The following is a 27,622-nucleotide window of genomic DNA, read 5'->3' on the forward strand; positions in this document are numbered from 1 at the left end:
TAAAATCAGGAGTGAAGAAAGATGGGCTATGTCTTCCATTTACCCAGGCTCTAAGCTGGCATGGATGTCAGAAACATAGGAAAAGATCAGGAAATACCATGTGACGCCAAGTTTCCTTACATGGGCCCTAAGTCAAAACGCAAGCTGCTCGTAAGAAATGCAACAAAACTTAAGTTCTATTTCTGACCCTCTGAGATATCCTTTCTAGACACAGAAAACAGTGGGCCAAGCCGAGAACTTCTGTGTTCATCCTTGACTACAGGTTACACTGCAGACAGCATACACACTACACTGCACATAGATGAAAGGCCTAAATTAGGGAGTAATTTAGGGGACATGTCAGGAGAGTCCAAATCTTTCCATATTATTAAAATAACTGTCAAGGTTTTAGTGGACTTGATGTTAAAAGATTTGAAACCTGTCAAAACAAGAAAATGTCATAAATGGATTCACAAGGTTGAATGTTCACAGGCTCTTCAGCACTCTGTTTCCCTGATCCATGCCTAAGGGACAACTTCATTGCAAGATCACTTTCATGTCTTAGAAACTTAGAATCTAAAAAGACCCTAACTGGGCACTAGTGGCTCACACCTTTAATCACAGCTACTTGGGAGGCTGAGAATGGAAGGATGGCAGTTGGAGGCCAGTCTAAGCAAAAAGTTTGTGAAACCCCATTTAAACAAAATAAGCTGGATATAGTGGTATGTGTCTATCACTCCAGCTATAGCAGGAAGCCTAAATTAAGAGGATCACAGTCCAAGCCAGCCTGAACAAAAAGTGAGACCCTATCTCAAAAATAATCAGAGAAAAAAGGGCTGGAGGCATGGTTCAAATGGTAGCGTGCCTGGCAAACATGAAGCCCTGAGTTCAAACCCCAGTACTGCAAGGAGGGAGGGGAGAAGGCTTACAATAACTTTTCTTCATTCTGTGATGATGAGGATCCAGTGTAACGCAGTCTCCTCTTATCCACAGGTAATACATTCTAAGACGCTTAGTAGATCCCCAAAACCAAGTTCAATACTGAGCCCTAAGTACAGGATTTTTCCTATGCATATCTACCTGTAATAAAGCTTAATTTATTAATTAATAATTTTGCATAGTCACAGGTAACAACTAATAACAATACACTGCAGTGAAAGTTATTTAACACTTATGAATTGTTATTTATGCAATTCTCCATTTACTATTTTAGTTGATCATGGGAAACTGTGATCTTAGAAAGCAAACTGTGGGTCAGGCAGGACTATGATATCTAGAGTTGAGTTCTCACATCAACAATGGGGCAATGGTTTTCTGGAAATTGTTACAGGCATCACAAACATACCAGGGCTATTCTGGGAGCTCACCTTTCTTTGTCTCGGTTGAGTTCAGGATTCTTTTGAAGAGGTTCTTTGTTTTCCTTCAGGAAGACCTCATCTTCTCCACTCCAAACAAGAGGCACAGGTGACAATGTCCCTGAGCTAGTACCATGCATCTCTGAAGGAGCTTTCCAGGTTTCATCCCAAACACTCCCTGTTAAACCAACGGAATGACGTAAGCCAGAAGCTGAGACGCGATGGCTTGGCGCTTTGGAAAACTCTTTGCTTGCAGGAGGGATGGTCCTTTCCAGTGATGTCTCAAAGTCTGAAGGATGCTGGGGCTCTCTCTTCTCTCCTCCTGTCCACAATATCTCTACTCCTTGAAATTCCACATGTTTGATCCGGCCTGGGCGTCCCATGGGGCCACCTCGATCATATCCTCCTGGGTACTCTCTCCTGAGGTCAGATGTCTGCTCTTTCAAAACACCAACACTGCCGGTGGAGTTACAGGTCACTGTTGAGCTCTGCAGGGAGGCCACAGGACATTCTGGCTCCTGCACATAGAGAACCCCTTCTCTGTCATTATTAGTTACCTGGGAAAGCTCTTCCTGAGCTTCTCCAGCTAACAGTGCAGTCAGATCCTTCTGGATGCTCAAATAAAATTTTTCCTCAGTCATTACTTCAGCTGAAAGAGGTATATCTGATGATTTTTCTTGGCCAGCAGGGATTAATTTGTTGGTTCTCTGTGTTTTATGACTGGCAATGTCTGGCTCTTTTTTTACCTGCTGAACTGAAAAACTAGAAAAATCTTTGTCCAGTACCTTTGTAGCCTGTAATGTTCCTGAAGCTATTCTGGCTTCAGTGGCTTTCAGAGCTGAAATCAAAGAGTCTAGGTGTTGTAAACTTTGTTCCTTGAGGTGACCTTGAGAGGAGGCCTCTCTGACATCTTTTGGTCCTTCGGTAACACTGTTGAGCCCAGAGTCTTGGCCAGCAAGAAGATGGACATCCTGCTGCCCTGGTGAGCAACATGGCAGAGAATCTGCACTAAACTCCAGAGAAGCTCTTAGGCCTTCTCCGCCTTCCTCCATGGTCCCATATTCTGGAAATTCATTTGTGACAGTTGGTGGGAGTAAAGTGCTTCCTCCATGATCACCTTTGAAGAGAACAAAATGGAAACATAACTTGTTTTTGCATATCAAGGTCCAATGTATATTAATAAGGAACCACACGTACGGAGCACTCAATAATTTATGTGATTCTTTTGCTACATTCTTCCATCCAATATCCTGTAGTACACAATCCTGCAGCACTCCTGTCTACTTAGCCTATAAGCACATCACACAGAAGTTTCTGAATAAGAGGAGGCAATCTAATGACACATGCTGTATTAAGCCTGCTTCTATGAAGTCCCACAAAGAAGAATGCAGTGACTCAGTAGCTTTGTATGCAAAAAGAGATTAAAGATATGTATCAGCATCCAAACACCACGGGTGAAACAGCAAATATTCACCTTAGGAATAACACCAAATAGCCTTATGAACATGCACTGCAACCTCTGAGATAAAGCCTCAAAAAAAAGACACTATCTATTTAAAGTCAGCAAGTAGTTTTTCAACCAGAAGTTTCCCTTTCCCCGTCAGATTTTTGTGGGAAAAAATGTTTTGAAACATCCCTGAAGAATGAGAGTGGAGACAAAATGGAAAAGGGAGCAAAGCGTTAGGAAAATTTTACAGACCAACTGAACAAAGTTATTTGTCACTTTTTAAATGAAAGAAAATTATCCAAATATATTCATGGTGTACAACATGTTTTAATATATATACACACACACAGTTAAATGGCTACATCAAGCTAATTAATATATACATTTGCTCACATACTTTTTTTTCTTGGTTATAAAAATACTTAAAATCTAATAAACATGGTAATTTTCAAGTATACAATACATTGTTATTCATTATAGTCACTATGTTGTACAACACATCTCCTGATTTATTCCTTCTAACTGAAAGTTTGTGTTCTTTGACTAATTTCTTCCCAATCCCTACCCCCCACCTCACCATATCCCTCATCCTACCCCACCTCTGGCCCTGGGAACCACCATTCTATTCTGTGTTTCTGAGTTTGACATTTTTACATTTCACTTATCCTAATTTGTGCATCAAATTCGCATTTTCCTATTAAGATGAAAATCAGTGAGAACTGAAAATGATGATATTCTGATAAACAAAAATTTCAAGTACTCTGAACTTGGTTTTGGCTAGTTGTATCCAGAAAATTCTCATCTACACTAAAAGTACAGTGTACTCACTTCTACTTTATGAAAGAGAACATTTGTTGCTTTCAAACCACTATAGAGCTGCAACCTTCCTGTTTAATAAAACATTTCACGAATGTCCAAATATACACACTGAAATGACATGAAAGACTTGATTAAAGGCATCAACAAAAAGAAACAACTTGGAACCATGAGTTAACACACAGTATTCCTTGTGTTAAAATCTGATAAACAGTAATAAAACATTTCAGGGTATATGTTCTTTCACATTCCATTTTTTAAAATAATTTGAAATACACTTTCAAAATTAAATATGAACCCTGTTGATAGAATTTAAGAAGCACTTCTCTGTTGTCACAGTACTTATAATACTTTGACCAGATAGAACTAATGAGATATAGCTTGCTGAAATCTGAAAAAGAAACAATTTTCCAAAGTCCAAAGTTGAAAATAAAGATAGCTATAAACAACAGGGATCCCTCTTCCTATGCTGACATTTAAATTTTTTTTAATAAAGAATGCAGTAGGACTTTTGGCTTTTCCTTTTTTTAAAATTCATTGTCTTTTAGTATATTCACAAAATTGTGCAACTACCACTACTTGCTAATTCTAGAATACTTTCATCATCCCAAAAAAGAAACTGCATATCCAGAAGCAGTCACCAGTCACTCCTTATTTCCCCCTAGTCCCTTTTAAGAATCCATCTATGTTCTATCTCTATGTATTTGTGTATTCTAGACACTGCATATAAATACATCATACAATATGTTAGGGTCTGGTTTCTTTAACTTAACAAGCTGTTTTCAAAACTTACTCATGTTAGTGTGTATCAGAACTTCATTCCACCTTATCACCAAATAATATTTCATTATATGGAAATAGCACATTTTCTTCACCCATTCATTAGTTGATAGCTATTTGGGTTGTTTACATTTTTTAGTTACTGTGAATAATGAATTTATATACAAATTTCTGCATGTAGAAATATTTTTAGTTCTTTTGGCTAAGAATGGAATTTCTGGGTCAGATGGTAAATCTATGTTTAATTCCTAAGGAGCTACCAGTTTTCCAAAGCAACTACACTATTTCACATTCCCAATAGTATGCCTGAAGGTTCAATTATTATTTGTGTTTTTTCTGATAGAAGTCCTAGAGGATATAAAATGGTGTCTCTCTGTGATTTGATTTCCCTAATGACTAATGATGCTGAGCATCTTGTTATGTGTTCATTGACAATTTTTCAATCTTCTTGTCTATTCAGATCCTTTGCCCATTTTAAAAATGAATTATGTTTTTGTTATTTAGTTGCAGGAATTCTTAAAAATATCCTCCCATTATGATGGTTGTCTTTTTACTTATTTGTTAGTATCTTTTGAAGCATAAAAGTTTTTAATCTTGAAGCACAAAATTTTAACTTTGATTAAAAGCTAATTTTTGCCATTGCTTATGCTTTTGGCCATATAACAAATCATTGTCTAGTCTAAGATTACAGGGGTTTATTCCTGTTTGGTTCTAAGAATTACAGTGTTAGCTATTACATACAGATCTTTGATCCATTTTGAGCTCATTTTTATATATAGCATGAAATAGAAATTCAAGTTCATTCTATTGCATGTAGCTATTCAGTTTTCCCAACACTAACAGCTAAAAAGAGCTGAGATTTTTTTTTTAACTTTAATATTTTTATTTTAGACTTGGTCTTGAAAGAGCTGATACAGCTGAAAAAGCCCTTAATGTCATTGTTTTTTTTTTTTTTCGTTTTTCTTTTATTATTCATATGTGCATACAAGGATTGGTTCATTTCTCCCCCCTGCCGCCACCCCCTCCCTTACCACCCACTCCACCCCCTCCCGCTCCCCCCCCTCAATACCCAGCAGAAACTATTTTGCCCTTATCTCTAATTTTGTTGTAGAGAGAGTATAAGCAATAATAGGAAGGAACAAGGGGTTTTGCTGGTTGAGATAAGGATAGCTATACAGGGCATTGACTCACATTGATTTCCTGTGCGTGGATGTTACCTTCTAGGTTAATTCTTTTTGATCTAACCTTTTCTCTAGTTCCTGGTCCCCTTTTCCTATTGGCCTCAGTTGCTTTAAGGTATCTGCTTTAGTTTCTCTGCATTAAGGGCAACAAATGCTAGCTAGTTTTTTAGGTGTCTTACCTATCCTCACCCCTCCCTTGTGTGCTCTCGCTTTTATCATGTGCTCATAGTCCAATCCCCTTGTTGTGTTTGCCCTTGATCTAATGTCCACATATGAGGGAGAACATACGATTTTTGGTCTTTTGGGCCAAGCTAACCTCACTCAGAATGATGTTCTCCAATTCCATCCATTTACCAGCGAATGATAACATTTCGTTCTTCTTCATGGCTGCATAAAATTCCATTGTGTATAGATACCACATTTTCTTAATCCATTCGTCAGTGGTGGGGCATCTTGGCTGTTTCCATAACTTGGCTATTGTGAATAGTGCCGCAATAAACATGGATGTGCAGGTGCCTCTGGAGTAACAGTCTTTTGGGTATATCCCCAAGAGTGCTTTGCTGGATCAAATGGTAGATTGATGTCCAGCTTTTTAAGTAGCCTCCAAATTTTTTTCCAGAGTGGTTGTACTAGTCTACATTCTCACCAACAGTGTAAGAGGGTTCCTTTTTCCCCGCATCCTCGCCAACACCTGTTGTTGGTGGTGTTGCTGATGATGGCTATTCTAACAGGGGTGAGGTGGAATCTTAGTGTGGTTTTAATTTGCATTTCCTTTATTGCTAGAGATGGTGAGCATTTTTTCATGTGTTTTCTGGCCATTTGAATTTCTTCTTTTGAGAAAGTTCTGTTTAGTTCACATGCCCATTTCTTTATTGGTTCATTAGTTTTGGGAGAATTTAGTTTTTTAAGTTCCCTGTATATTCTGGTTATCAGTCCTTTGTCTGATGTATAATTGGCAAATATTTTCTCCCACTCTGTGGGTGTTCTCTTCAGTTTAGAGACCATTTCTTTTGATGAACAGAAGCTTTTTAGCTTTATGAGGTCCCATTTATCTATGCTATCTCTTAGTTGCTGTGCTGCTGGGGTTTCATTGAGAAAGTACTTACCTATACCTACTAACTCCAGAGTATTTCCTACTCTTTCTTGTATCAACTTAAGAGTTTGGGGTCTGATATTAAGATCCTTGATCGATTCCTAGAAGTCAATGAAAATGAAAACACAACCTACTGGAACCTATGGGACACAGCTAAGGCAGTCTTGAGAGGAAAGTTTATAGCCATGAGTGCATATATTAAAAAGATTGAAAGATCCCAAATCAATGACCTAATGATACATCTCAAACTCCTAGAAAAACAAGAACAAGCAAATCCCAAAACAAATAGAAGGAGAGAAATAATAAAAATAAGAGCTGAAATCAACGAAATAGAAACCAAAAAAACCATACAAAGAATTAATGAAACAAAAAGTTGGTTCTTTGAAAAAATAAACAAGATCGATAGACCCCTGGCAAACATGACTAAAATGAGGAGAGAAAAAACCCAAATTAGTAGAATTAGGAATGCAAAAGGGGAGATAACAACAAACACCATGGAAGTCCAGGAAATCATCAGAGACTACTTTGAGAACCTATATTCAAATAAATTTGAAAATCTAAAAGAAATGGACAGATTTCTAGATACATAGGATCATCCAAAACTGAACCAAGAGGAAATTAATCACCTAAATAGACCTATAACACAAAATGAAATTGAAGCAGCAATCAAGAGTCTCCCCAAAAAGAAAAGTCCAGGACCTGATGGATTCTCTGCTGAATTCTATCACACCTTTAAAGAAGAACTGATACCAACCCTCTTTAAACTGTTCCACGAAATAGAAAGGGAAGGAAAACTGCCAAACACATTTTATGAAGCCAGTATTACACTTATCCCAAAACCAGGCAAAGACACCTCCAAAAAGGAGAACTATAGGCCAATCTCCTTAATGAACATTGATGCAAAAATCCTCAACAAAATAATGGCAAATCGAATTCAGCAACACATCAAAAAGATTATTCACCACGACCAAGTAGGCTTCATCCCAGGGATGCAGGGGTGGTTCAACATACGAAAATCAATCAACGTAATAAACCACATTAACAGAAGCAAAGACAAAAACCACTTGATCATCTCAATAGATGCAGAAAAAGCCTTTGATAAGATCCAACATCATTTCATGATAAAAGCTCTAAGAAAACTAGGAATAGAAGGAAAGTTCCTCAACATTATAAAAGCTATATATGACAAACCTACAGCCAGCATTATACTTAACGGAGAAAAATTAAAACCATTCCCTCTAAAATCAGGAACCAGACAAGGATGTCCACTATCTCCACTCCTATTCAACATAGTACTGGAATTCCTAGCCAGAGCAATTAGGCAAGAAGAAGGAATAAAAGGAATACAAATAGGTAAAGAAACTGTCAAAATATCCCTATTTGCAGACGACATGATCCTATACCTTAAAGACCCAAAAAACTCTACTCAGAAGCTTCTAGACATCATCAATAGCTATAGCAAGGTAGCAGGATATAAAATCAACATAGAAAAATCATTAGCATTTCTATACACTAACAATGAGCAAACGGAAAAAGAATGTATGAAAACAATTCCATTTACAATAGCCTCAAACAAAATCAAATACCTAGGTGTAAACCTAACAAAAGATGTGAAAGACCTCTACAAGGAAAACTATACACTTCTGAAGAAAGAGATTGAGGAGGAATATAGAAAGTGGAGAGATCTCCCATGCTCATGGATTGGTAGAATCAACATAGTAAAAATGTCGATACTCCCCAAAGTAATCTACATGTTTAATGCAATTCCCATCAAAATTCCAATGACATTCATTAAAGAGATTGAAAAATCTACTGTTAAATTTATATGGAAACACAAGAGGCCACGAATAGCCAAGGCAATACTCAGTCAAAAGAACAATGCAGGAGGTATCACAATACCTGACTTCAAACTATATTACAAAGCAGTAACAATAAAAACAGCATGGTACTGGCACAAAAACAGCCATGAAGACCAGTGGAACAGAATAGAGGATCCAGATATGAAGCCACACAACTAAGAGCAACTTATCTTTGACAAAGGAGCTAAAAATATACGATGGAGAAATAGCAGCCTCTTCAACAAAAACTGCTGGGAAAAATGGTTAGCAGTCTGCAAAAAACTGAAACTAGATCCATGTATATCACCCTATACCAAGATTAACTCAAAATGGATCAAGGATCTTAATATCAGACCCCAAACTCTTAAGTTGATACAAGAAAGAGTAGGAAATACTCTGGAGTTAGTAGGTATAGGTAAGAACTTTCTCAATGAAACCCCAGCAGCACAGCAACTAAGAGATAGCATAGATAAATGGGACCTCATAAAGCTAAAAAGCTTCTGTTCATCAAAAGAAATGGTCTCTAAACTGAAGAGAACACCCACAGAGTGGGAGAAAATATTTGCCAATTATACATCAGACAAAGGACTGATAACCAGAATATACAGGGAACTTAAAAAACTAAATTCTCCCAAAACTAATGAACCAATAAAGAAATGGGCATGTGAACTAAACAGAACTTTCTCAAAAGAAGAAATTCAAATGGCCAGAAAACACATGAAAAAATGCTCACCATCTCTAGCAATAAAGGAAATGCAAATTAAAACCACACTAAGATTCCACCTCACCCCTGTTAGAATAGCCATCATCAGCAACACCACCAACAACAGGTGTTGGCGAGGATGCGGGGAAAAAGGAACCCTCTTACACTGTTGGTGGGAATGTAGACTAGTACAACCACTGTGGAAAAAAATTTGGAGGCTACTTAAAAAGCTGGACATCAATCTACCATTTGATCCAGCAATACCACTCTTGGGGATTTACCCAAAAGACTGTTACTCCAGAGGCACCTGCACATCCATGTTTATTGCGGCACTATTCACAATATCCAAGTTATGGAAACAGCCAAGATGCCCCACCACTGACGAATGGATTAAGAAAATGTGGTATCTATACACAATGGAATTTTATGCAGCCATGAAGAAGAACGAAATGTTATCATTCGCTGGTAAATGGATGGAATTGGAGAACATCATTCTGAGTGAGGTTAGCTTGGCCCAAAAGACCAAAAATCGTATGTTCTCCCTCATATGTGGACATTAGATCAAGGGCAAACACAACAAGGGGATTGGACTATGAGCACATGATAAAAGAGAAAGCACACAAGGGAGGGGTGAGGATAGGTAAGACACCTAAAAAACTAGCTAGCATTTGTTGCCCTTAACGCAGAGAAACTAAAGCAGATACCTTAAAAGCAACTGAGGCCAATAGGAAAAGGGGACCAGGAACTAGAGAAAAGGTTAGATCAAAAAGAATTAACCTAGAAGGTAACACCCACGCACAGGAAATCAATGTGAGTCAATGCCCTGTATAGCTATCCTTATCTCAACCAGCAAAACCCCTTGTTCCTTCCTATTATTGCTTATACTCTCTCTACAACAAAATTAGAGATAAGGGCAAAATAGTTTCTGCTGGGTAATGAGGGGGGGGAGCGGGAGGGGGTGGAGTGGGTGGTAAGGGAGGGGGTGGGGGCAGGGGGGAGAAATGAACCAAGCCTTGTATGCACATATGAATAATAAAAGAAAAATGAAAAAAAAAAAAAAAGATCCTTGATCCATTTTGAGTTAATCTTGGTATAGGGTGATATACATGGATCTAGTTTCAGTTATTTGCAGACTGCTAACCAGTTTTCCCAGCAGTTTTTGTTGAAGAGGCTGCTATTTCTCCATCGTATATTTTTAGCTCCTTTGTCAAAGATAAGTTGCTCTTAGTTGTGTGGCTTCATATCTGGATCCTCTATTCTGTTCCACTGGTCTTCATGGCTGTTTTTGTGCCAGTACCATGCTGTTTTTATTGTTATTGCTTTGTAATATAGTTTGAAGTCAGGTATTGTGATACCTCCTGCATTGTTCTTTTGACTGAGTATTGCCTTGGCTATTCGTGGCCTCTTGTGTTTCCATATAAATTTAACAGTAGATTTTTCAATCTCTTTAATGAATGTCATTGGAATTTTGATGGGAATTGCATTAAACATGTAGATTACTTTGGGGAGTATCGACATTTTTACTATGTTGATTCTACCAATCCATGAGCATGGGAGATCTCTCCAATTTCTATAGTCTTCCTCAATAAAGAGCTGAGATTTTAATGGGAACTTCAGCTGATGTACAGAATACTGGATTCTTAACCATATTATTATTATTACATCTTTTGATTTGTGATTGTGGGCTGTCTTGCCATTTATTTCATCTTCTTTGATTTCTTTTTAACAATGTTTTGTAGTTTTAAATGTATAAATATTGAATTAGTTTGTTAAATTTATTCCCCAAAGTAGTTTATCCTTTCTGATACTATTGTCAGAATTACTTTATTGCATTTCTAGGTCATGCATTCTTAGCATACAGAAATGCAATTGCTTGTTATATATTATACTCATATCTTACTACCTTGTCAACTTGTATTTCAGATCTAATAATATTTTTATACATTCTTTATGATTTTTTACATACAAGATTATGCCATCTTGCTTTATTTCCTCCCTTTCCAATTCCTGGCTATTTCCCATATACTCTCTCTCTACGCCCCTTTCAAATATGTTATATCATGGCTTCTAAGCTGAAGAAGGGGTGCTGCATAGTCATACTTTGAAAAGGTTCTGATTCTAATATATTGGAGAAGTAAGTTAACCATATGGGCACTCTGAACTTTATAGTCCTTTGCCTTTGTTTAATCTTTTTCTCTCTCTTCGACATACTTTTCCCATCTCAAATGATCAGAATATTTTCAACTACCAAGACCTAACTCCAATTCTCTCCCCTAATAAAGCCTTCCTTTAATTGCCAGTCCTTGAAAGAAATCACCTTTCCTCATTAGCAATGTCAAAAAACTTTAGCCATATATTATGTAAACTACAATTACATGAAATCAATGACATTGGCTCTTATTTTAAAGCTTGAAAAGGCTACACTTTTTAACCCATCGTGAAGTGACCATTGAAGTTTTAGGTATATCTAACATCAAAACATACTACAATGAAATCCATTCAACCAAAGGAGGCTAGAGGTCTGGTTCAAGGAGTAGATCATTTACCTAGCAAGCATGAAGCCCTCAGTTCAAATTGTCCTAACACTTTAAGCCACCATCTACAAAATATCCAAGAAAAAATACTGGCCCAGAGTGAAGTAACCAAAAAAGAAATCAAGAGAAGGGAACTCAAAGAAGTCTGATAATTCCTTCACCCTATTAATGCTTTTCCTTGAAATGTCCTTCAGAAAGACGCAGAAAATGCATCAACCATGGGCAAATGCTTGTGATGTCAGACATAACAACTTGGCAATTGGTCCAAGCCAAAGAGATTAGATAAAAGGCAAGGCCCTGCATGACCTATAGCTGGCTTTACTATTCAGTAAGCTCTCCCGGTATGTTTACTGTTTTAGGAAGTTTGTTTAATTTTTTAACTAAGGACTGGCATATACAGGAAGGGGAAATAAGCATTCTAAGAGGCTACCATTAGTAAAATGGTACTTAATAAAATATTGAATAAGAAATAAAGGTCAGGACTAGATTCATACACAAACTCAAACACTACTGACCCTATCACTTCAGCCACACCCCCAGTCCTTCTACTTATAGTTTGTTTTTAGTTAGGGTCTCGTCCTTTTGTCTAGGCCAGCCTTGGACCCTGATCATCCTACCTCCACCCCCCAAGCAGCTGGGATTACAGAAATCCACCACCCCACCCAGCTGAGAACATAATTCCTAATAAATACAATAAAACTTAACAAATATAATAAAACATGAAAAGTGTTCTATAGCTACAATTTCTGTACAGAAACAGCTTTAATGGTCACATCCCCCTTTGTCTGAGGGCATGTCACAGGATTCAGCAGAACAAATCTTTCCTTTGTTACACTGAAAAGCAGTTTACTTTTCCTGTTTGCATTTCTTGTCACCACTTGAACTGTCCTTAACAACAACAAAAAAAGACTACAAAATATTAATCTTGCCCTTTTACTTAGACTTTATGATTTAGTCTGTGGAAGTAGTTCCTTTGGAAATCATTATGCTAGGGTGATTATGTTTTAAAAAGAAAGAGCAGATTCTTCTTAAGGGATTTTTTTCCTCTGTGCCTTTTAAAACAGGGCCATGGATATCTCCTCAAAGGTTCACTGTTTCCAAAATTCATTCACTAGTTCAGCATTCATTGATTACCTGCTATATACTGAACATAGGAGAGTCAAACCAGTATTGCCAGAGCATGTCAAGTCTGTTTGGCATGTTAGAAAGACTACCTTTGTAACAAGTAAAGGACATATCTAGGAGGGGGGTACATGCATAAACAGACTCAAGAATAACCACAGAAGCTTCTGGCAACAGCATAGATAAGAGATGGTAAGTGCTAGGTAGGGCCAGAACAAAGGTCAAATGGGCCAGACTGGAACAAAGACTCAAGGATTGCTGTATCTCCCAGGACACCCTACTTCACCCAGTATCTACTGCCATTATTACTCCACACCTTTCCCAGCCCTCTCCAATTTCCACATTTCCACCAAAGTCATTCCCTGGCCTCATCAAGCATCTATGGCTCCTCTATCTAACTTGTCATTCTGTCAATCTGTATCTATTACTAATGCAAGAATTTAACTCAAACATTTCTCCTTCAGAAGGCCTTACTGCATTAGTCCTGCGCAAATGTGGTCTCGTATCTGTGACAAAGGAATTTGCTAAGTACAAAAAAAGAACTTTAGCACCTACCTAAATATAAACCACACACTAGTAGAATCTGAATTAATAAAGAGTTCGTAGCTTAACTGCACTTCTTTCTTCCCTTAAAAGAATGAAACTGTAGTATAAAGTGTGTAGGAGGGAAAGCAGGGAAGGAGGATTTTCACACTCATGTGAAAAATAGATACTTTGGTGGAAGGGGGTATCTACTTATTCCATTGTAAGTTCTCCTTTTCTATCAAGAATCTTACCTGCTGCTTTGTATATATGGTCAGATTCCTAAAAAACTGTGTTTCCTGTTGTTTGGTAAAGATGCTTTTCCTGTGAACTAGAAACTCACTGATTATAATTTTAAGATTTGCTTCTGTTGATTTAATAATACAGAGAGGAAGAAATGGGACAGTTCTGAATACTAACATAATCAATTTCAGGATAGCTTTGGATTGTGTATTAAAGAGCCATCTGTTTTTGCAACACAGGGACAGGATTTTTTGTAATAAAATGATAGAACAGAAAAATAATTTCTTGCAATTGTGTGCAAATGAGCCTGCTTTACAAGACTGGCTGGAGAGAAACTGTGGCCTTTCTAAGAATGATCTTATTTGAGAACCATAAATGAAACAAGTTTTCTACAACTCTGGCTAGCAAACTCCATTTAAGAAATAGGTCAAGAAAAACAAAATATCAAGAACTATTTGGCACATCTACTACAGAGTTGTTCACTGGAAGCTGAAATTGAATAAAATAAAATAGCTTATCATGAGTGATTCTAAATAACAGGTCATAGTTTCCCCAGATAATATGACTGTCACATTATGCCTAGATCTTTCAGGCAAACCACAATTAGTGACTCTACAAACACTCATTTCCTAGAACCTGGGCCCGCTTGCTTTTAGAAAGAGGTTTTTATGTTTTATTGCAGTAAAATGTAAACTGCAAAAGCCAAGAACTTGGTCTACGTTCTTTACCACTGTATCCCCAGAGCCTACTACACTAGTACCTAGCAAAATGGATGTTTCTGTTCAATCAATGACAAAGGGTATCAATTAAAAGAACCTGAAGACAAAAAGGAGATACCTCACTAAACATAAGCAATATACTGCACGTAACTGCCACCCAAGTTCTCATCCCTGTTCCAAATGCACAAGCTGGAAGAGAAGCTGGAAACACAAGTGGGGCATTCCAACTTTCAAACAAGGTCATTCATTTTCTCACCAGCATCCATCATGCATCAAATGTGTGGCAAGCATCGGGAAACAGAACAACACACAAGACCAACATGGCTCTTACCACGAAGGAGCTCACAACCCAGAAACTCCATCTATACAAACCATCTGCAAGGTTCAGACGGCAGTAAAGTTCTGTGAAGACAACGTTGGCCACAGTTCTAGAATTCAGCATGATCATATTACCATTAAGCATGAATTCCTCAACTGATTACTCTCCAAACACTGTGTTGTTGTCTGATACTACAGTCACACCTATGTATGGTTATTAAATTAATTAAAATTGAGTGAAATAGAAAATCCAGTTCCTTAGTGCTCCATACCTTAGATTGCTAATGGCTACTGTACCACATTATACAGACATAGAACATTTGCAACTTAAGCTGATTTCATGGCACTTCTCTAGAACCTGGTACCCACAGTGGCCTTGAGACAGCAGAAAAGACATCACATGGGACGCTGGTAAGAAATGTAGTCCTCAGGCACCACCCAATCCAAGTTTCCTACACAGAACCTTGTGGGCTTCTAACAAGAACCCCAGGTGATTCGTTCCCACAGAAAATTACGAGAAGCACGGCTCCAAAAAACTACAAGGACTGATTTGGAGCACTGTTCTGATTTTTAACGGGCTACACTCTTTCTCTAAAAGACAATCACAAGTCCCAACCTCCTAATCAAAAGACCCAACCATTTGATTAAATAAATAACAACCTAAGAAAGTTCCAAAAACTACAGTCCAAAGTTCCAAAGACTATAGTCTCTCATCCTACCAAGAAAAGGGCTGGACTATTCTTGGCTGGGTTTGCCCTTTAATTACCAAGTACCCTGGAATCCTTTTCAAGACAGGAAGAGAATGGTGTCTAATTCAAACACATGCAAAAACTGCAGGCATAAGCTTGACCATTGGTAAAACTTGTACATTACTATCTACCTGGCCTTATAGAAATTACTTTGGAACTTAAAAGAAAAGGGCTGAGAGAAAGGTAGTGTTTTTCAGCTTTTAAAAAGCAGCATATTTTCTCAGAGTTCATGTTTTTGATACATTATTTATAAGATAAAATTCATGGACAAATCCTGTCTAGAAAGGTGCCACTGAGCATCCACTGAGAGTCTCTAACCTAACAGTTTCTCCCCTTGTCATGCGGTGGTCCTTGAGGGGAACAGTATGTCTGGTGCTCTGTCACCTAATGAAAATCAGTAAATATCTTGAAACTTATACTATCAATTAGTGGAAGAGAACTATAAATTCTTGAATAATTTTATCATTGGTAAATTTACAGAAACAACTTAAAGGAACACTCCCCTCACTTGTCCAAAAGGAGCTCAGTCCCAAAGACAGGGAAAAGAGTGATAGCTTGACTCTACAGTCTGAAATTTCATTAATCAATAAAAGATTGGAAATCAATGCCCAGCTTACAAAGTAAATATAAACAGCAAGCCTTGCAGAGTTAAAAGATCTCAAATGCATTTCACTTATAAGAAACCATAATCTTTAACTATGAAAAACAATGATCAATAACCTCTCCAAACACAGTGATGCATGCCTCAAATTCTCAATGCAATGGAAAGAACTGTATTAAAACAAACAAGGAGGAAAATCTAATCCATTTTACCCAGCAATAGAAAATATATTTGGCATGATAAAAATATCAGAAAATAAGTATGAGTAATGAGAATTTGCCAAATGAGTAATCCAAGTGCATTATATTTTGGGAGGCACTCTTCGCCCTCATAAAAGTCACATTTTGGAGAAGACTACAGTACATAGTCGAGGATGCTGGCTATTGTCTGGACACTGATAACTCTCTAAAAGCACAAATATTTAAGGTTTTATGTGCAGTGAAAGCCAGGAAAAGGCCTGCCAACCACTACATGAGCTTTTAGCATGTGCACATGAACAGAGAATGTTCCATTAATTGGACACTCTTGCCCCAGTGATTAATAGTTACAGCTGTGCTCACCACAAACTCAATTTCACATACTAATGATTCAGAACCCAATTTTTCTCATCAGTCCTAATCCCTAGAGGAATGATAGTAGCTTTCCACGCTAGTCAATTTCAGAGGAAGCCTGTAAACTATGGAGCAGCACGCACCCAGCGTTCAGAAGGTCAGACAAATGAGATAAGGAACAGCCCATTAACTTTAGAGCAAGGTCTCTGTAACTGGGCAAAGCACTGCTACCTGATACTGTCATGAAGAAGAAATACTAAGCTGCAGTAGCTAAATCTGAGCTTATCTTTAAAATCACACTTTTTAAAGTTCGTTTTCTTTTTCATCCAGCAGGATTCACCATTTTTACCCTCTCTCAGCTACCACTAATAAGTTTTGCTTTTTATGTCCACACTCTGTACTTCTCCTTTTTACCCTTATCTCTTCTGATCAGAACTGAACCTCCAATTTCATCTGTTCTGTCCACTTTCTACTACTCCTTCCTGTTTAGGAATCTACTCTTTAAAAATCCAGTTTTAAATTTTCTCTTTCTCCACTCACTTCTTAGTTTTTATGATATTTTTTACAACCCCATAAACCAGGTGTTCTGTTAAAGTTAACATGGGTGTGGTAATATAAGTTCTTTCTTGTATAAAATACTTTATGACATAGTTTAATAGTTGAAAAATCAAAAATGTTTCAACATACAATATAGTCTTTAAAAAAAAAAAATTATGAGTGCAAAGCAGCTGGAGTTCCCAGCAGGGATGACTGGCTGCAGCTGTGGACTCACTAACCAACTGCTGCCTTTGAAGGCAGATGTCAGGGACAGAGGTAAACAAGCACTCTCACTCAGCCAGACTGTACACCCAGCCTCAGCTGATCCACATTCACATTCAGTAGTTTTCATGCTCAGCAGGAAACCCACAGTTTCACTCAGGAATAAAGCTACAAACACCACAAACAAGAATTCCAAGTATATCTAGGATTGCAAATTTTACAGAAAGCTGAAAGTCAGTTTCCCTGGTGAGAGAGGAATAAATCTTAAATTACTATAAAGTGACACTTTTGACACATAGCAAAGACATATCCCCACATGTAAACTATTAAAAACTTCCAGGAGAGATTTGATTTCAGCCTCAACTCCAGTGTTTACAGAGAATTTTTGGTGCTACTCTGAGCAGCCAACCTCCTTCTCCTCCTCCAGGCCCTTCAGACCAGAGTCTTGCTTCCTGCCTGCAGATGAAAAGGAGTTGGGGTTCTTTAAGAGAAACTCCTCCCCTATCCCATCCAGCACCACAATATGTCTTTCTAACTGCAGAGCTAGCCTATTTCCCCTCTTTCTGCCTATATAATACATCACAAACAGGAAGCAAAAATAAGATGACAGAGCTCTGTGTTACGAGCAAAGCTGTTTGTGGGGAAAAACATGAAAGGATGTAAGGTTACAGGTAAGAATAATATTCTGCTTTCTATTTAAAAGTAAAAATTATGAAAAATTCAATGTCAGATATGAAAATAACATTCCATGTTAAAGCAGGTGAGGTACTGGGCAAAGGCATTTTTGCGGGCAGATGGCATCTTTCTGATGACTGGGGAATTAAAAATGGGTTGCGGGGCACCCCAAAATTGATGCAGTATGCTCTTCTCTGGCAGGATTTGGCAGAACCTGGGCTGGCCCCAGGAGTCTCCTACTGGGACAACCAAATGACAAGACTAGTAAGCAAAAGCAGTCAATAATACAGACGGATAATTTCACAGCAACATTTTACAAGATATAGATATATAAAAATATATTCGCCTGCATAGACCTACAAATAGAGGTTACTCACAGAGGTTACTGTAGCTCCAGCAGTTACCCATTGATCATAGAAAATGCCCAGCTCATCAGTTTAACGCTTGAGAAAAGTTAGCTAGAAAAGAAGCAAGCTAATGCAAAATATGCTGTTCTAGTCAACTGGAAGCAAATTAGTTTCAGATTTCCTGGCAGCCCCTTTTGCCCTGCACGGCACACGCTGATGTAAATGGAAGCACTTTGAGCACTTGGAACCAAGCTGAGGAGCCGAGAGGAGCTGCCTCCTCAGCCCCTCACAAAGGCGGAGCAGCCTGTTCTCACAGGCTCGCTCGCTCTCCCTCTCTGCCTGTCCCTCTCTACCTTGGGAGCTTACCGAAAACAGCCACCATAGGGCTTTTCTAGAATTGTGAAAACTACTTCCAAGGAAGTAACTGGGATGCTGGGAGTTAGCGTTAATGTAACCATTTCCCCAGGGCAGCAGCAGGAAGCCTAGCAAGGACTCTGAGAGGACTGTACCATCCTCGGTGACATCAGAGGTGGGCTGTCATCTCAGTATTATGCAGCATTTTCTCTGGTGCAGGAATGACACACATGAATAGAGACGGCTGGGCTCCCTTTAAAAGGGTTTAATTTTCATGTTGTTTAAAAGAAGGCAGATGCAAAAACACTTTCAAAAGCTGCAGTAAAATGACAAATCCTGCAGTGCCAGTCCTTGTCTCACTGCTAAATGCTGCTGCCATCTAAAGTCATTTTACTGATGATTACATTACTGTTCCTGGGATAAAATTAATATTTAATAGGTAATTGATAGTATGTGGAAATGTGACATGAAAAGATTCAAAGACATTAACATCCATTTTTTTAAATGACGGCATAAACTTTTATATCACTAATAGTACCTTAAATGTATACAACACTTTTCAACACAATCTCAGCAAAAGCTAATAGTTTTATAAATAAACGGCAAAAAGTAGCACAAGATAAGTAACACAATGTAGTATTTCTCCTTGGTCTTGGTAATGGCTGTTGATACAAACATTAAAAATAACTCATCTTGGAATGTAGCTCAGTGGCAGAGCAATTATTTAGCATGTCCAAGGCTCTGATTTGATCCCAAGAATGGCAAAAAAAAAAAAAAAAAAAAGAAAAGAAAAAGAAAACTCATCTTCTCTAACCTTAATACTCCAACCAGTATGAGGAACACAGGCCAACAATACAAAGCAACTCATGGTGATTTCCATTCATTTCACATACATCCAGTGAATACCAACTAGGTGCTAAGAGAATGTGTTAGGTTAAATTTAAAATGCCCATTTCTGATAAACAATAACCTAACCAGTACAGAAATTATTGCTCATGTGCCAGGTACTGCACTGAACAGTTTTACTGCATTAACTCCTGAGAGATTTAACAGCCCTGAGAGATACCTACAGTTAACCCATCATATAGATGAGACTACTAAAAGAACTCCAGAGAAAGAATATAACTTTTAGGATTTAAAACCACTCCAAACCAAGTATTTCCAGCTCTCAAGAAAACTGGACAAGTAGAACACCAAGGTTAGAGAGTGTACTTAGAGACAGCCCACCAGGAGAGTGCAAATAAAACCCAGAAGACCAAGTTTCCTGCTGCTGGCTCATGTGGCCTTAGACCAATGGCCTAAAATCTTTTTTTTTTCCTTTTTCTTTTATTATTCATATGTGCATAACAAGGCTTGGTTCATTTCTCCCCCCTGCCCCCACCCCCTCCTCCCTTACCACCCACTCCGCCCCCTCCTTCTCCCCCCCCTCAATACCCAGCAGAAACTATTTTGCCCTTATTTCTAATTTTGTTATAGAGAGAGTATAAGCAATAATAGGAAGGAACAAGGGTTTTTGCTGGTTGAGATAAGGATAGCTATACAGGGCATTGACTCACATTGATTTCCTGTGCGTGGGTGTTACCTTCTAGGTTAGTTCTTCTTGAACTAACCTTTTCTCTAGTACCTGTTCCCCTTTTCCTATTGGCCTCAGTTGCGTTTAAGGTATCTGCTTTAGTTTCTCTGCGTTGAGGGCAACAAATGCTAGCTAATTTTTTAGGTGTCTTACCTATCCTCACCCTTCCCTTGTATGCTCTCGCTTTTATCCTGTGCTCATAGTCCAATCCACTTGTTGTGTTTACCCTTGATCTAATGTCCACATATGAGGGAGAATATACGATGGCCTAAAATCTTTTGACTTTAGTTTCCTTATTTCTGAGCTACAAATGTTTAAATTATACATTAGTATAACTATATGGTGAAAACGCACACTATAGACTGGTAATGTGGACTCCATCAATTTCCAATATGTCACCTTGAGCAAGTTAATTAACCTCTGTAGGCCTCAATTTTCTCACACAAAAAAAAAATGGGAATAATATTGTTATTCTGAGGATTAAATAAACTATGCATTTTAATATATAAAGCACTTAGAATAGCAACTAGTATATAATAAAAGCTCAAGGTTTATTATTATTACTACAATTGTCATTACTTTTAGTACTACTGCTTGTTTTTTTTGTTGTTGTTTTTCATTCTCTAGTATTTTCAGACAAGGTCTCACTATGTAGCCCAGGCTGTCCTGGAACTCGCTATGTAGCCCAAGCTGACTTTGAACTCCTGATCCTCCTGCCTCAATCTCTGGAGGGTTGGGATTATAGCTGTGTATCACCACACCCAGCTTATTATTACATTTTTAAATTGAAACTGTTGGTTTCTTCCCTTTTCAAAAACCTCACCAAGAAGAGCTGATATTTTTTCAAAGTTGGCTGGAAGAGCTGAAGGACAACCTTTGCTGGCTTCATACAAACATTAACCAATCCACAAATCACCAATCCCCAAAGAGAAATAAGCTGAAGTTGTTGGGCATGCCTTCCGAGAAAGCTCTCCCAAGGGGAAGAGTTGGGTATGTACCCTTTTGCCCTTCCTTAATCCTAGACTAAAGAAGGGAGGCTAGAGTTGAAGCATCCATCCTGAATAGCAAACATCCCATCAGCTAGAGAGGCAAAATAGAAAGAGCCCCAATAAGTCCCCCCACCCATCATCTTATTTTATAGTGGAGAGGAAATAAACCTTTATGTCAACTTTTCTAGTAACAACTTATATCATCTTAACTGACACAATTAAAGGCCACAATTTCCCCATCATTTCAAAGGCTAATTGTATTTTTCTTCTGTTAAATCCTCTGCACCTGCATCTTTTCTGATGCCAAGTCGAAGTCAACGAATGAAAAGTAAATTCACTGCTACTCAATACTCAGCAGCAATGGTATAACAGAAGGTCCTGCGGGTGATACAACGCACGTGACATCTCCTCCTGAATCATTTCTTCCTATCTCTGGGGGGACTCATTCTATTCAATCTGCATGTTATCAAACTAACATTAAAAAGGTTTAAAAAAAAGAAAACAGCAAAACTCATATACATTAATGAGTAAGCTCAACAAAGTTACTGCTACCATAAAGTCTATATAACTAAGAATGGCCCCCTTAACTGCAACTATCAATGACCATGAGGAAATAAACTTTTGTGTACTACACAAATGTTTCTTTTCCAAAGAAAATTCACACTTTCTTTCACTGGCCCTAAAACTCATCATTTCAAAAAATAAAGCTCAAAAATAAATTTATTACATATTCTCTACTCTTTTGCAGGTACTGTCTCTAAAACTATGCGCACAGAAATAGCATGCGGTTAGCAGTGCCATGTTCAAGTCTTCAACTGTTTGTGTTGTTTGTATCGACTATATTCTGTTTCCTGTATTCTTGGTGCTCTGGCATTATGTGTTTTCTCCAAAGAGTTCCTTGTTATTTAAAATAATTAAAAGAGCACCCCTAAGACAAAAACCTTAAGAACCTAAATATAAGATCACTCCTTTTTTTGGTTGTTGTTGTTCTTCTTCTTGTTTGTTTGTTTTCTGAGAAAATCATCATCCTAATTTGGTGGTCTATAGGCTATTAACTTCTTTCCTGGCCAAAATAGAATTAAAAGATAAACAGAACAAGAAGTACCCTCAGACCAAAATTTTATTAGAAAGAGAGATGTTTACTTGGCAGCCCATACGTTAATTTACAGAGAGCAGAAAAGGAGCCAGCTGTTCACATTAAGCTGCACTTCTTTCTTTTACTCAGGGACAGCCCGGGAATTTTCACTTTTTTCTTTTATTAGTTGTTTATATTAATTTACTTACAATCAATTTATATCATTTTATTTTCTCTTAATATAAACCACATAAACATTGTTAATAAGCACAGCTTACCATTAGTAGTATAATCTAGTTACTGTTGAGTAGTCTGGCTGTTATCCTAAGTAAATTCTTACACTGACAAGTGGCTAATTAATATTATTCAGAATGCAATCTAAGTATAAACTCATGGATCCATGAGGTCAGTGATTTGCATCTGTTTTGTATATGGTGAATATGTTCATGTACTGAGGGCCCCTGGGAAGCACGAATGTCAAAGTGCCATGTGGGATTGAGATGACATAAAACTTGTCTTGCACCAGGCACAATGTGGCTCAGATCTGTAATTCTAGCTACTCAGGAGGTAGACACTGGGAGGATTGCAATTTAAGTCCAGTCAAGGCAAAAAGTTATCAAGACTCTTAACAAATAAACCAGTTGGCACACAACTGTAATTGCAGATACTCAGGAGACATAGGTAAGAGAATCACAGTCTGAGGCTGACACAGGCAAAACATCAGACCTTATGTGAAAACTAACCTAACACAAAAAAGGGCTGAGGGATGTGGTTCAAGTGTCATAGTGCCTGCCTAGCATGCAGGAGGCCCTGAGTTCAAACCCTGGAGCTGGGAAGAGAACACCTCAGGCTGCATGCACTTTGTAGGGAGGACTATTAGGACCCCTTGGATACTTCTTTCCTCAAACTCTAGTCCTGGGATAGAATCAGAACTCAGGGGTGCCAGAACAGCATTGAAATAGAAAGCAAGCAGAGTTTGGGGTTAAGGAGCTTCACCAATAAAAGCAAGTTCTGGAGGAAAATGAATTTCCCTAAAAGTAGAAAAGTCAGTAAGCATCCAAAGGGCATTTTCAGGAGCAAAAGGAAACCTACAGGCTCAACCTACCAGGCCAATTTCTGTACAGTCTTTGGTTAAATGAGTACCATAATTCTATATCCTACAAACTTTTATTTTGTTTGCTGTTTCTTCTTATTTTCTTTCTTTCAGTAAGAGATTTCACCAAAACCTCAAGTCATCTCAACAATGTTAGGGCAAAAGTCTGTGGGGATCACTAAGGGCATCTGAGTGCTATATGGCTGGGAAAAAAGGACCAGAAAACAGCTCTAGATCCAGCCCTAGGGGCAGAGCTGGTTAGTCAAGGGATGGAAGAGTAACAAATTTTTTTTTAGTCTCTCTCCCCCACTGGCTCATATGGCCATGAGCTGTCCTAGCTGTGGTTCTCCCACTACTCCATTCCTCACATGTGATTTGGGCAAGCAGCTGTACCTTGCTTTTCTAGCCTTTTGTATTCATGGAAATAAAATTTTATAACTAATTTTTCAGCAGAATTCAAACAGTAATTGTAGGCAATACAAAGTACTTGCCTCACAAGGTTGTTTTAAGATTAAAACTGACAGCTGAAAACTGACGTGTGAAAATCACAATATGAGATTCAAATGTAGAGCTCTCCGCTGATAATCACATGGCTCTATACTGATAGCTTCGGGGTTCCAGACCTGACATCGCCTCTAAGCTTCATCTACTCCACACTCCTGCTGAGTGGGGTGAACTCACCAGATGGAGACTATCACCTAGGAAAACAGAAAGATGCCAGCAATTGAATCAATTCAGAAGCAATTGTGCAAGTCAGCCAGACCAGACTGAGGCAAAGGTCTAAACTTGGACTGCAGTAACAAAACAAGGAGAGAATACAAGATAATTCCAGACAAGGAAGATAATTTTTTTAAGCACAAGAGTGAATGAAGGCAAATACAAAAGAAATCCTTCCAAATGGAACTAAAATTCTCAGTGATACATTCCCATCTGTCTTGGCGAGAGCCCCCCACAACCTTATGATAATGACAACATGAGAAAAAATACAAAATAAACCACAACTAAAAGGAGCTCACACATGGTGCAATTAGTTCACCTTGCGTGGTCTGAGGAGGCATTGAGAGGGGACCTGTGACTCATGTCACAAACGGAAGGTAAGAATCTGCATTTTGTCTGTACACGCAAGAGTGCTTTTGAGTATCCTGTCCTATGTTTCCCCTACCGAGAGCAGTCAGTGGTTGCCAAGAACAAACCATGCTGCTACACACCCATCATCTCACAGGTCAACCCATTGTAGTCACTCCTGAAAGGTACCACCAGAAAGGAGGAAGCCTAGACTGAGGAGAGAGAGATTCTCACTTTCCTGGCGCCATGAATGGGGTGCTCCTACCTGTCCCTGGAAAGTGGGATCTGTCCAAACAAACAAAGAAAAACAGACTCAACCATTCCCGACAGTCTGGCAGAAGTTCCATGCTGCACATTCAACTTGACAAAACCACAGATTGTCTTCCCTGAATATCTAGCTCCTGGTAGAGAATTCCTATTTCAGATCCATCATTAACATCCCCTGTCACTTGACTGCCATACTTTGGAGTCCTCATATCTCCCTCTATTTATAATCACCAAGACTATCATTATTTTCTTAAGGTCTCATGCATGTATGTATTTATATTCTTATTACCACCTCTTCTCCAGAGGAGAAAATATTGTTTTATAAATTAACTACTGGGCTTAACAGACTACCCTCCTCAACACTAATTCACATCCTCCAATCTGCTGGAAGCAATTTCATTAGATAAATCTTCCTAAAACAACTGTGTGTGTGTGTGTGTGTGTGTGTGTGTGTGTGTGTGTGTGCGCACGTGCATGCACGTGCGTGCGTCCTGGGGATTAAACAGTGGCCACGTCTCACTGAGCTATATCCCCAGCCCTAAAACATGTATCTGATGGCACTGCTGTCTCCACTATGCAGTTAGGCACCTTCCTTTCCTACAAACAAAACTAAACAGAACATTTACATAGGTTTCCAAGGTAATTATGGCAAAGTTATAATTGTTTAACTCAGGGGACAGCAAAGTTTTTCTGAAAGATCAGATAAAAAAGAGTTTAAGTTTTGTGTACCATAAGGTCTCTATAAAAATACACAACTCTACCATTATAGCAAAAATCAGCTAGAAGCAACAGTAAATTAACACAAGACTGCATTCCAATAGCATAGTTTCAACTGAGACAAGCTAGGAGAAGGATTTGGCATAGAGGGTTAAGTTCGCCCACCTCTGCTTTATCTTGATTAGAGACCTGGAGCAATAAGGCCAGTAAGTCTCCTCTTTACTACCCTACTGCTCTCTTGATGACACTGTGCATTAGGTTTTTCTTTTTAAATGTAACAGACACATACCTAATAAAATTAACAATATTGTACGAAAGGCGCTACCTTAAATTAAAATTTAAAAAAAAAAAAAAAAAAAACCTGAGACACAGAGTAGCTAAGTAGCTTACACCCAGGACTGGAAGCCAGGATGAAGAATCCTGTGTGTTAACCACACACAATGCTGCCTCTCCAGTGACCTCCAGGGTCCCCCATGAGTTAGTTAAATGGTCACCTCTGAACCTGTGCTCAAAGTTATCTCCTTATTTCCAACCATGTCCTACTCATTTCCCATGTCCCAAATCAAGTCCCATCTCCCACTGAGCCTTTCATGCCTCACCCAACTCAAAGACCTCTTCGCCTTTTCACTCCTAAAACATGGACCACCTGTACATATGTAGCCCTTATGTTTTCTCCCCAACTCACATTCTGTCTCACATTTTCCATATCCTAGAGAACTACCAGAGAGTTGTGAAATTGTTAATTTTTATTAAGATGATGATAAAATACAAGATAATCCATGAATATATGAGCATAAAATAATTTTTCATACAAATATTTACAAAGATTAGTGCAAGTGCTCTATTTGTAGTAATTATATCATTTTTCAAAATGTAAAAAAAAGAAACTAAAAGTATAAACCAAATTCCTTTGCTCGGTTCAATATAAGATGTGTCTTTTCTAAAACCGATTAGGACAACACATATTCATAGCTAAACTATTTAAAGGAGCTTATTTTATAACTTTATAGAAACATGTTGTTAGTATGATTGATTTAGGTAAGAGCTGTATCTGTAGGACTAGGAAAAATAATTCTTAAACTGTTTTTTCTGTTACCCAGGTCTCAGAGGAGTGGTTCTCTGAGAAAGACCTCTTTTGAGAAAGGTGTGGATCCTTTCCCCATAAAAAATACACATGTAAATATTTACAGAAATTTTGTATAAAATCTCTAGAGGCTCACAGAATGTTAAAATCTACCTGAGGTTTTCATTAACAACACAAAGCTCTAAATTACTTAATAATAAAGTTAAATAATGAAATAAATACAATAAATGAAAATAAAAATTTTCACTTTAAAGCATTCAAAGAAATTTCACTGCACTAAAAGAATGTGGGAATATTTTTTTAATTTTCAGACCATAAACTGTTATACCCCAATTAGAAAGAATAAAAACTGTAAACAATAGAAATGGGGAAATTTAGAGTTAAGAACAAATGGATGAGATATGAGAAGAGGAATAGTACCACAATTAAAGATTTAAATTTCCTTTCAGTACTTGCTAGGACAGCTCTGATGGCCTAGAGATACAGCTGGGTATGTGAAAGGCACAGCACGGGTTTTCTGTAGACAACACATCTTCTCTTAATGCCAAAACTCCAACCTCAGAAGTAGTGGTACCATATTCTAAAACAATCCCATAAACAGCTAATTGCAAATTCTGTTGAAAATTCAAATTCAGAGATACAATGAGTCCCTAAAATAAATGCCAACAGAGTAACATACCCTCAAACAGCAGAGACAAATGAGAAACAATAATAATAAACACAGTTGCCAAGTTTAAATTTCCTTTCATTTAAACTTTTTGAATAAGTCAAATTTACTAAATGTGTAGAATAAGATTTGGTTTTTATTTCTTTTGTATTCTACACACAAAAATGATAGCAAGGTATCACCAAAACCTAAATTTTAAGTATTCAGCATGAAATGGTTAAAACCTAACCATCTGGAGAATCCACTAGGTAAAAGCTAATGAATGTAGGCAAATCGATGAATGTAGAATAATAGGTAAAATGATAAATGCATAATATCAAAAATAACCAAATACCAATCAGATAGGATGTATGTAGTTTTGTACCAGTTAGTGTTACAGCCTTTCAGAATGACTGATTCATTAAAA

At 37.9% G+C, this 27,622-nt stretch overlaps 1 protein-coding gene and 1 long non-coding RNA gene across 9 annotated transcripts in view; one reads left to right on the forward strand and one right to left on the reverse strand.

The window, feature by feature from the left end:
- Psd3 (pleckstrin and Sec7 domain containing 3) overlaps nucleotides 1–27,622 on the reverse strand; it is a 498,369-nt gene that overhangs the window by 304,322 nt on the left and 166,425 nt on the right. For 5 of the 7 annotated variants that reach the window (XM_074055085.1, XM_074055084.1, XM_074055086.1 and 2 more), the window contains exon 3: nucleotides 1,347–2,451. In XM_074055085.1, coding sequence (XP_073911186.1) covers nucleotides 1,347–2,451 — 1,105 coding nt within the window. The other 2 variants (XM_074055088.1, XM_074055087.1) reach the window with 2 other exon arrangements.
- LOC141416925 (uncharacterized) lies at nucleotides 17,825–22,236 on the forward strand. 2 transcript variants are annotated; one of them, XR_012441559.1, is made up of 3 exons: nucleotides 17,825–17,981; nucleotides 21,087–21,249; nucleotides 21,997–22,236. It is a non-coding gene; the product is annotated as an uncharacterized lncRNA (long non-coding RNA). The 2 variants fall into 2 exon arrangements; XR_012441558.1 differs by having other exon boundaries at nucleotides 21,090–21,249.

Source organism: Castor canadensis, chromosome 14 (genome assembly GCF_047511655.1).
Source record: "Castor canadensis chromosome 14, mCasCan1.hap1v2, whole genome shotgun sequence".
Classification (NCBI taxonomy): Eukaryota; Metazoa; Chordata; class Mammalia; order Rodentia; family Castoridae; genus Castor; species Castor canadensis.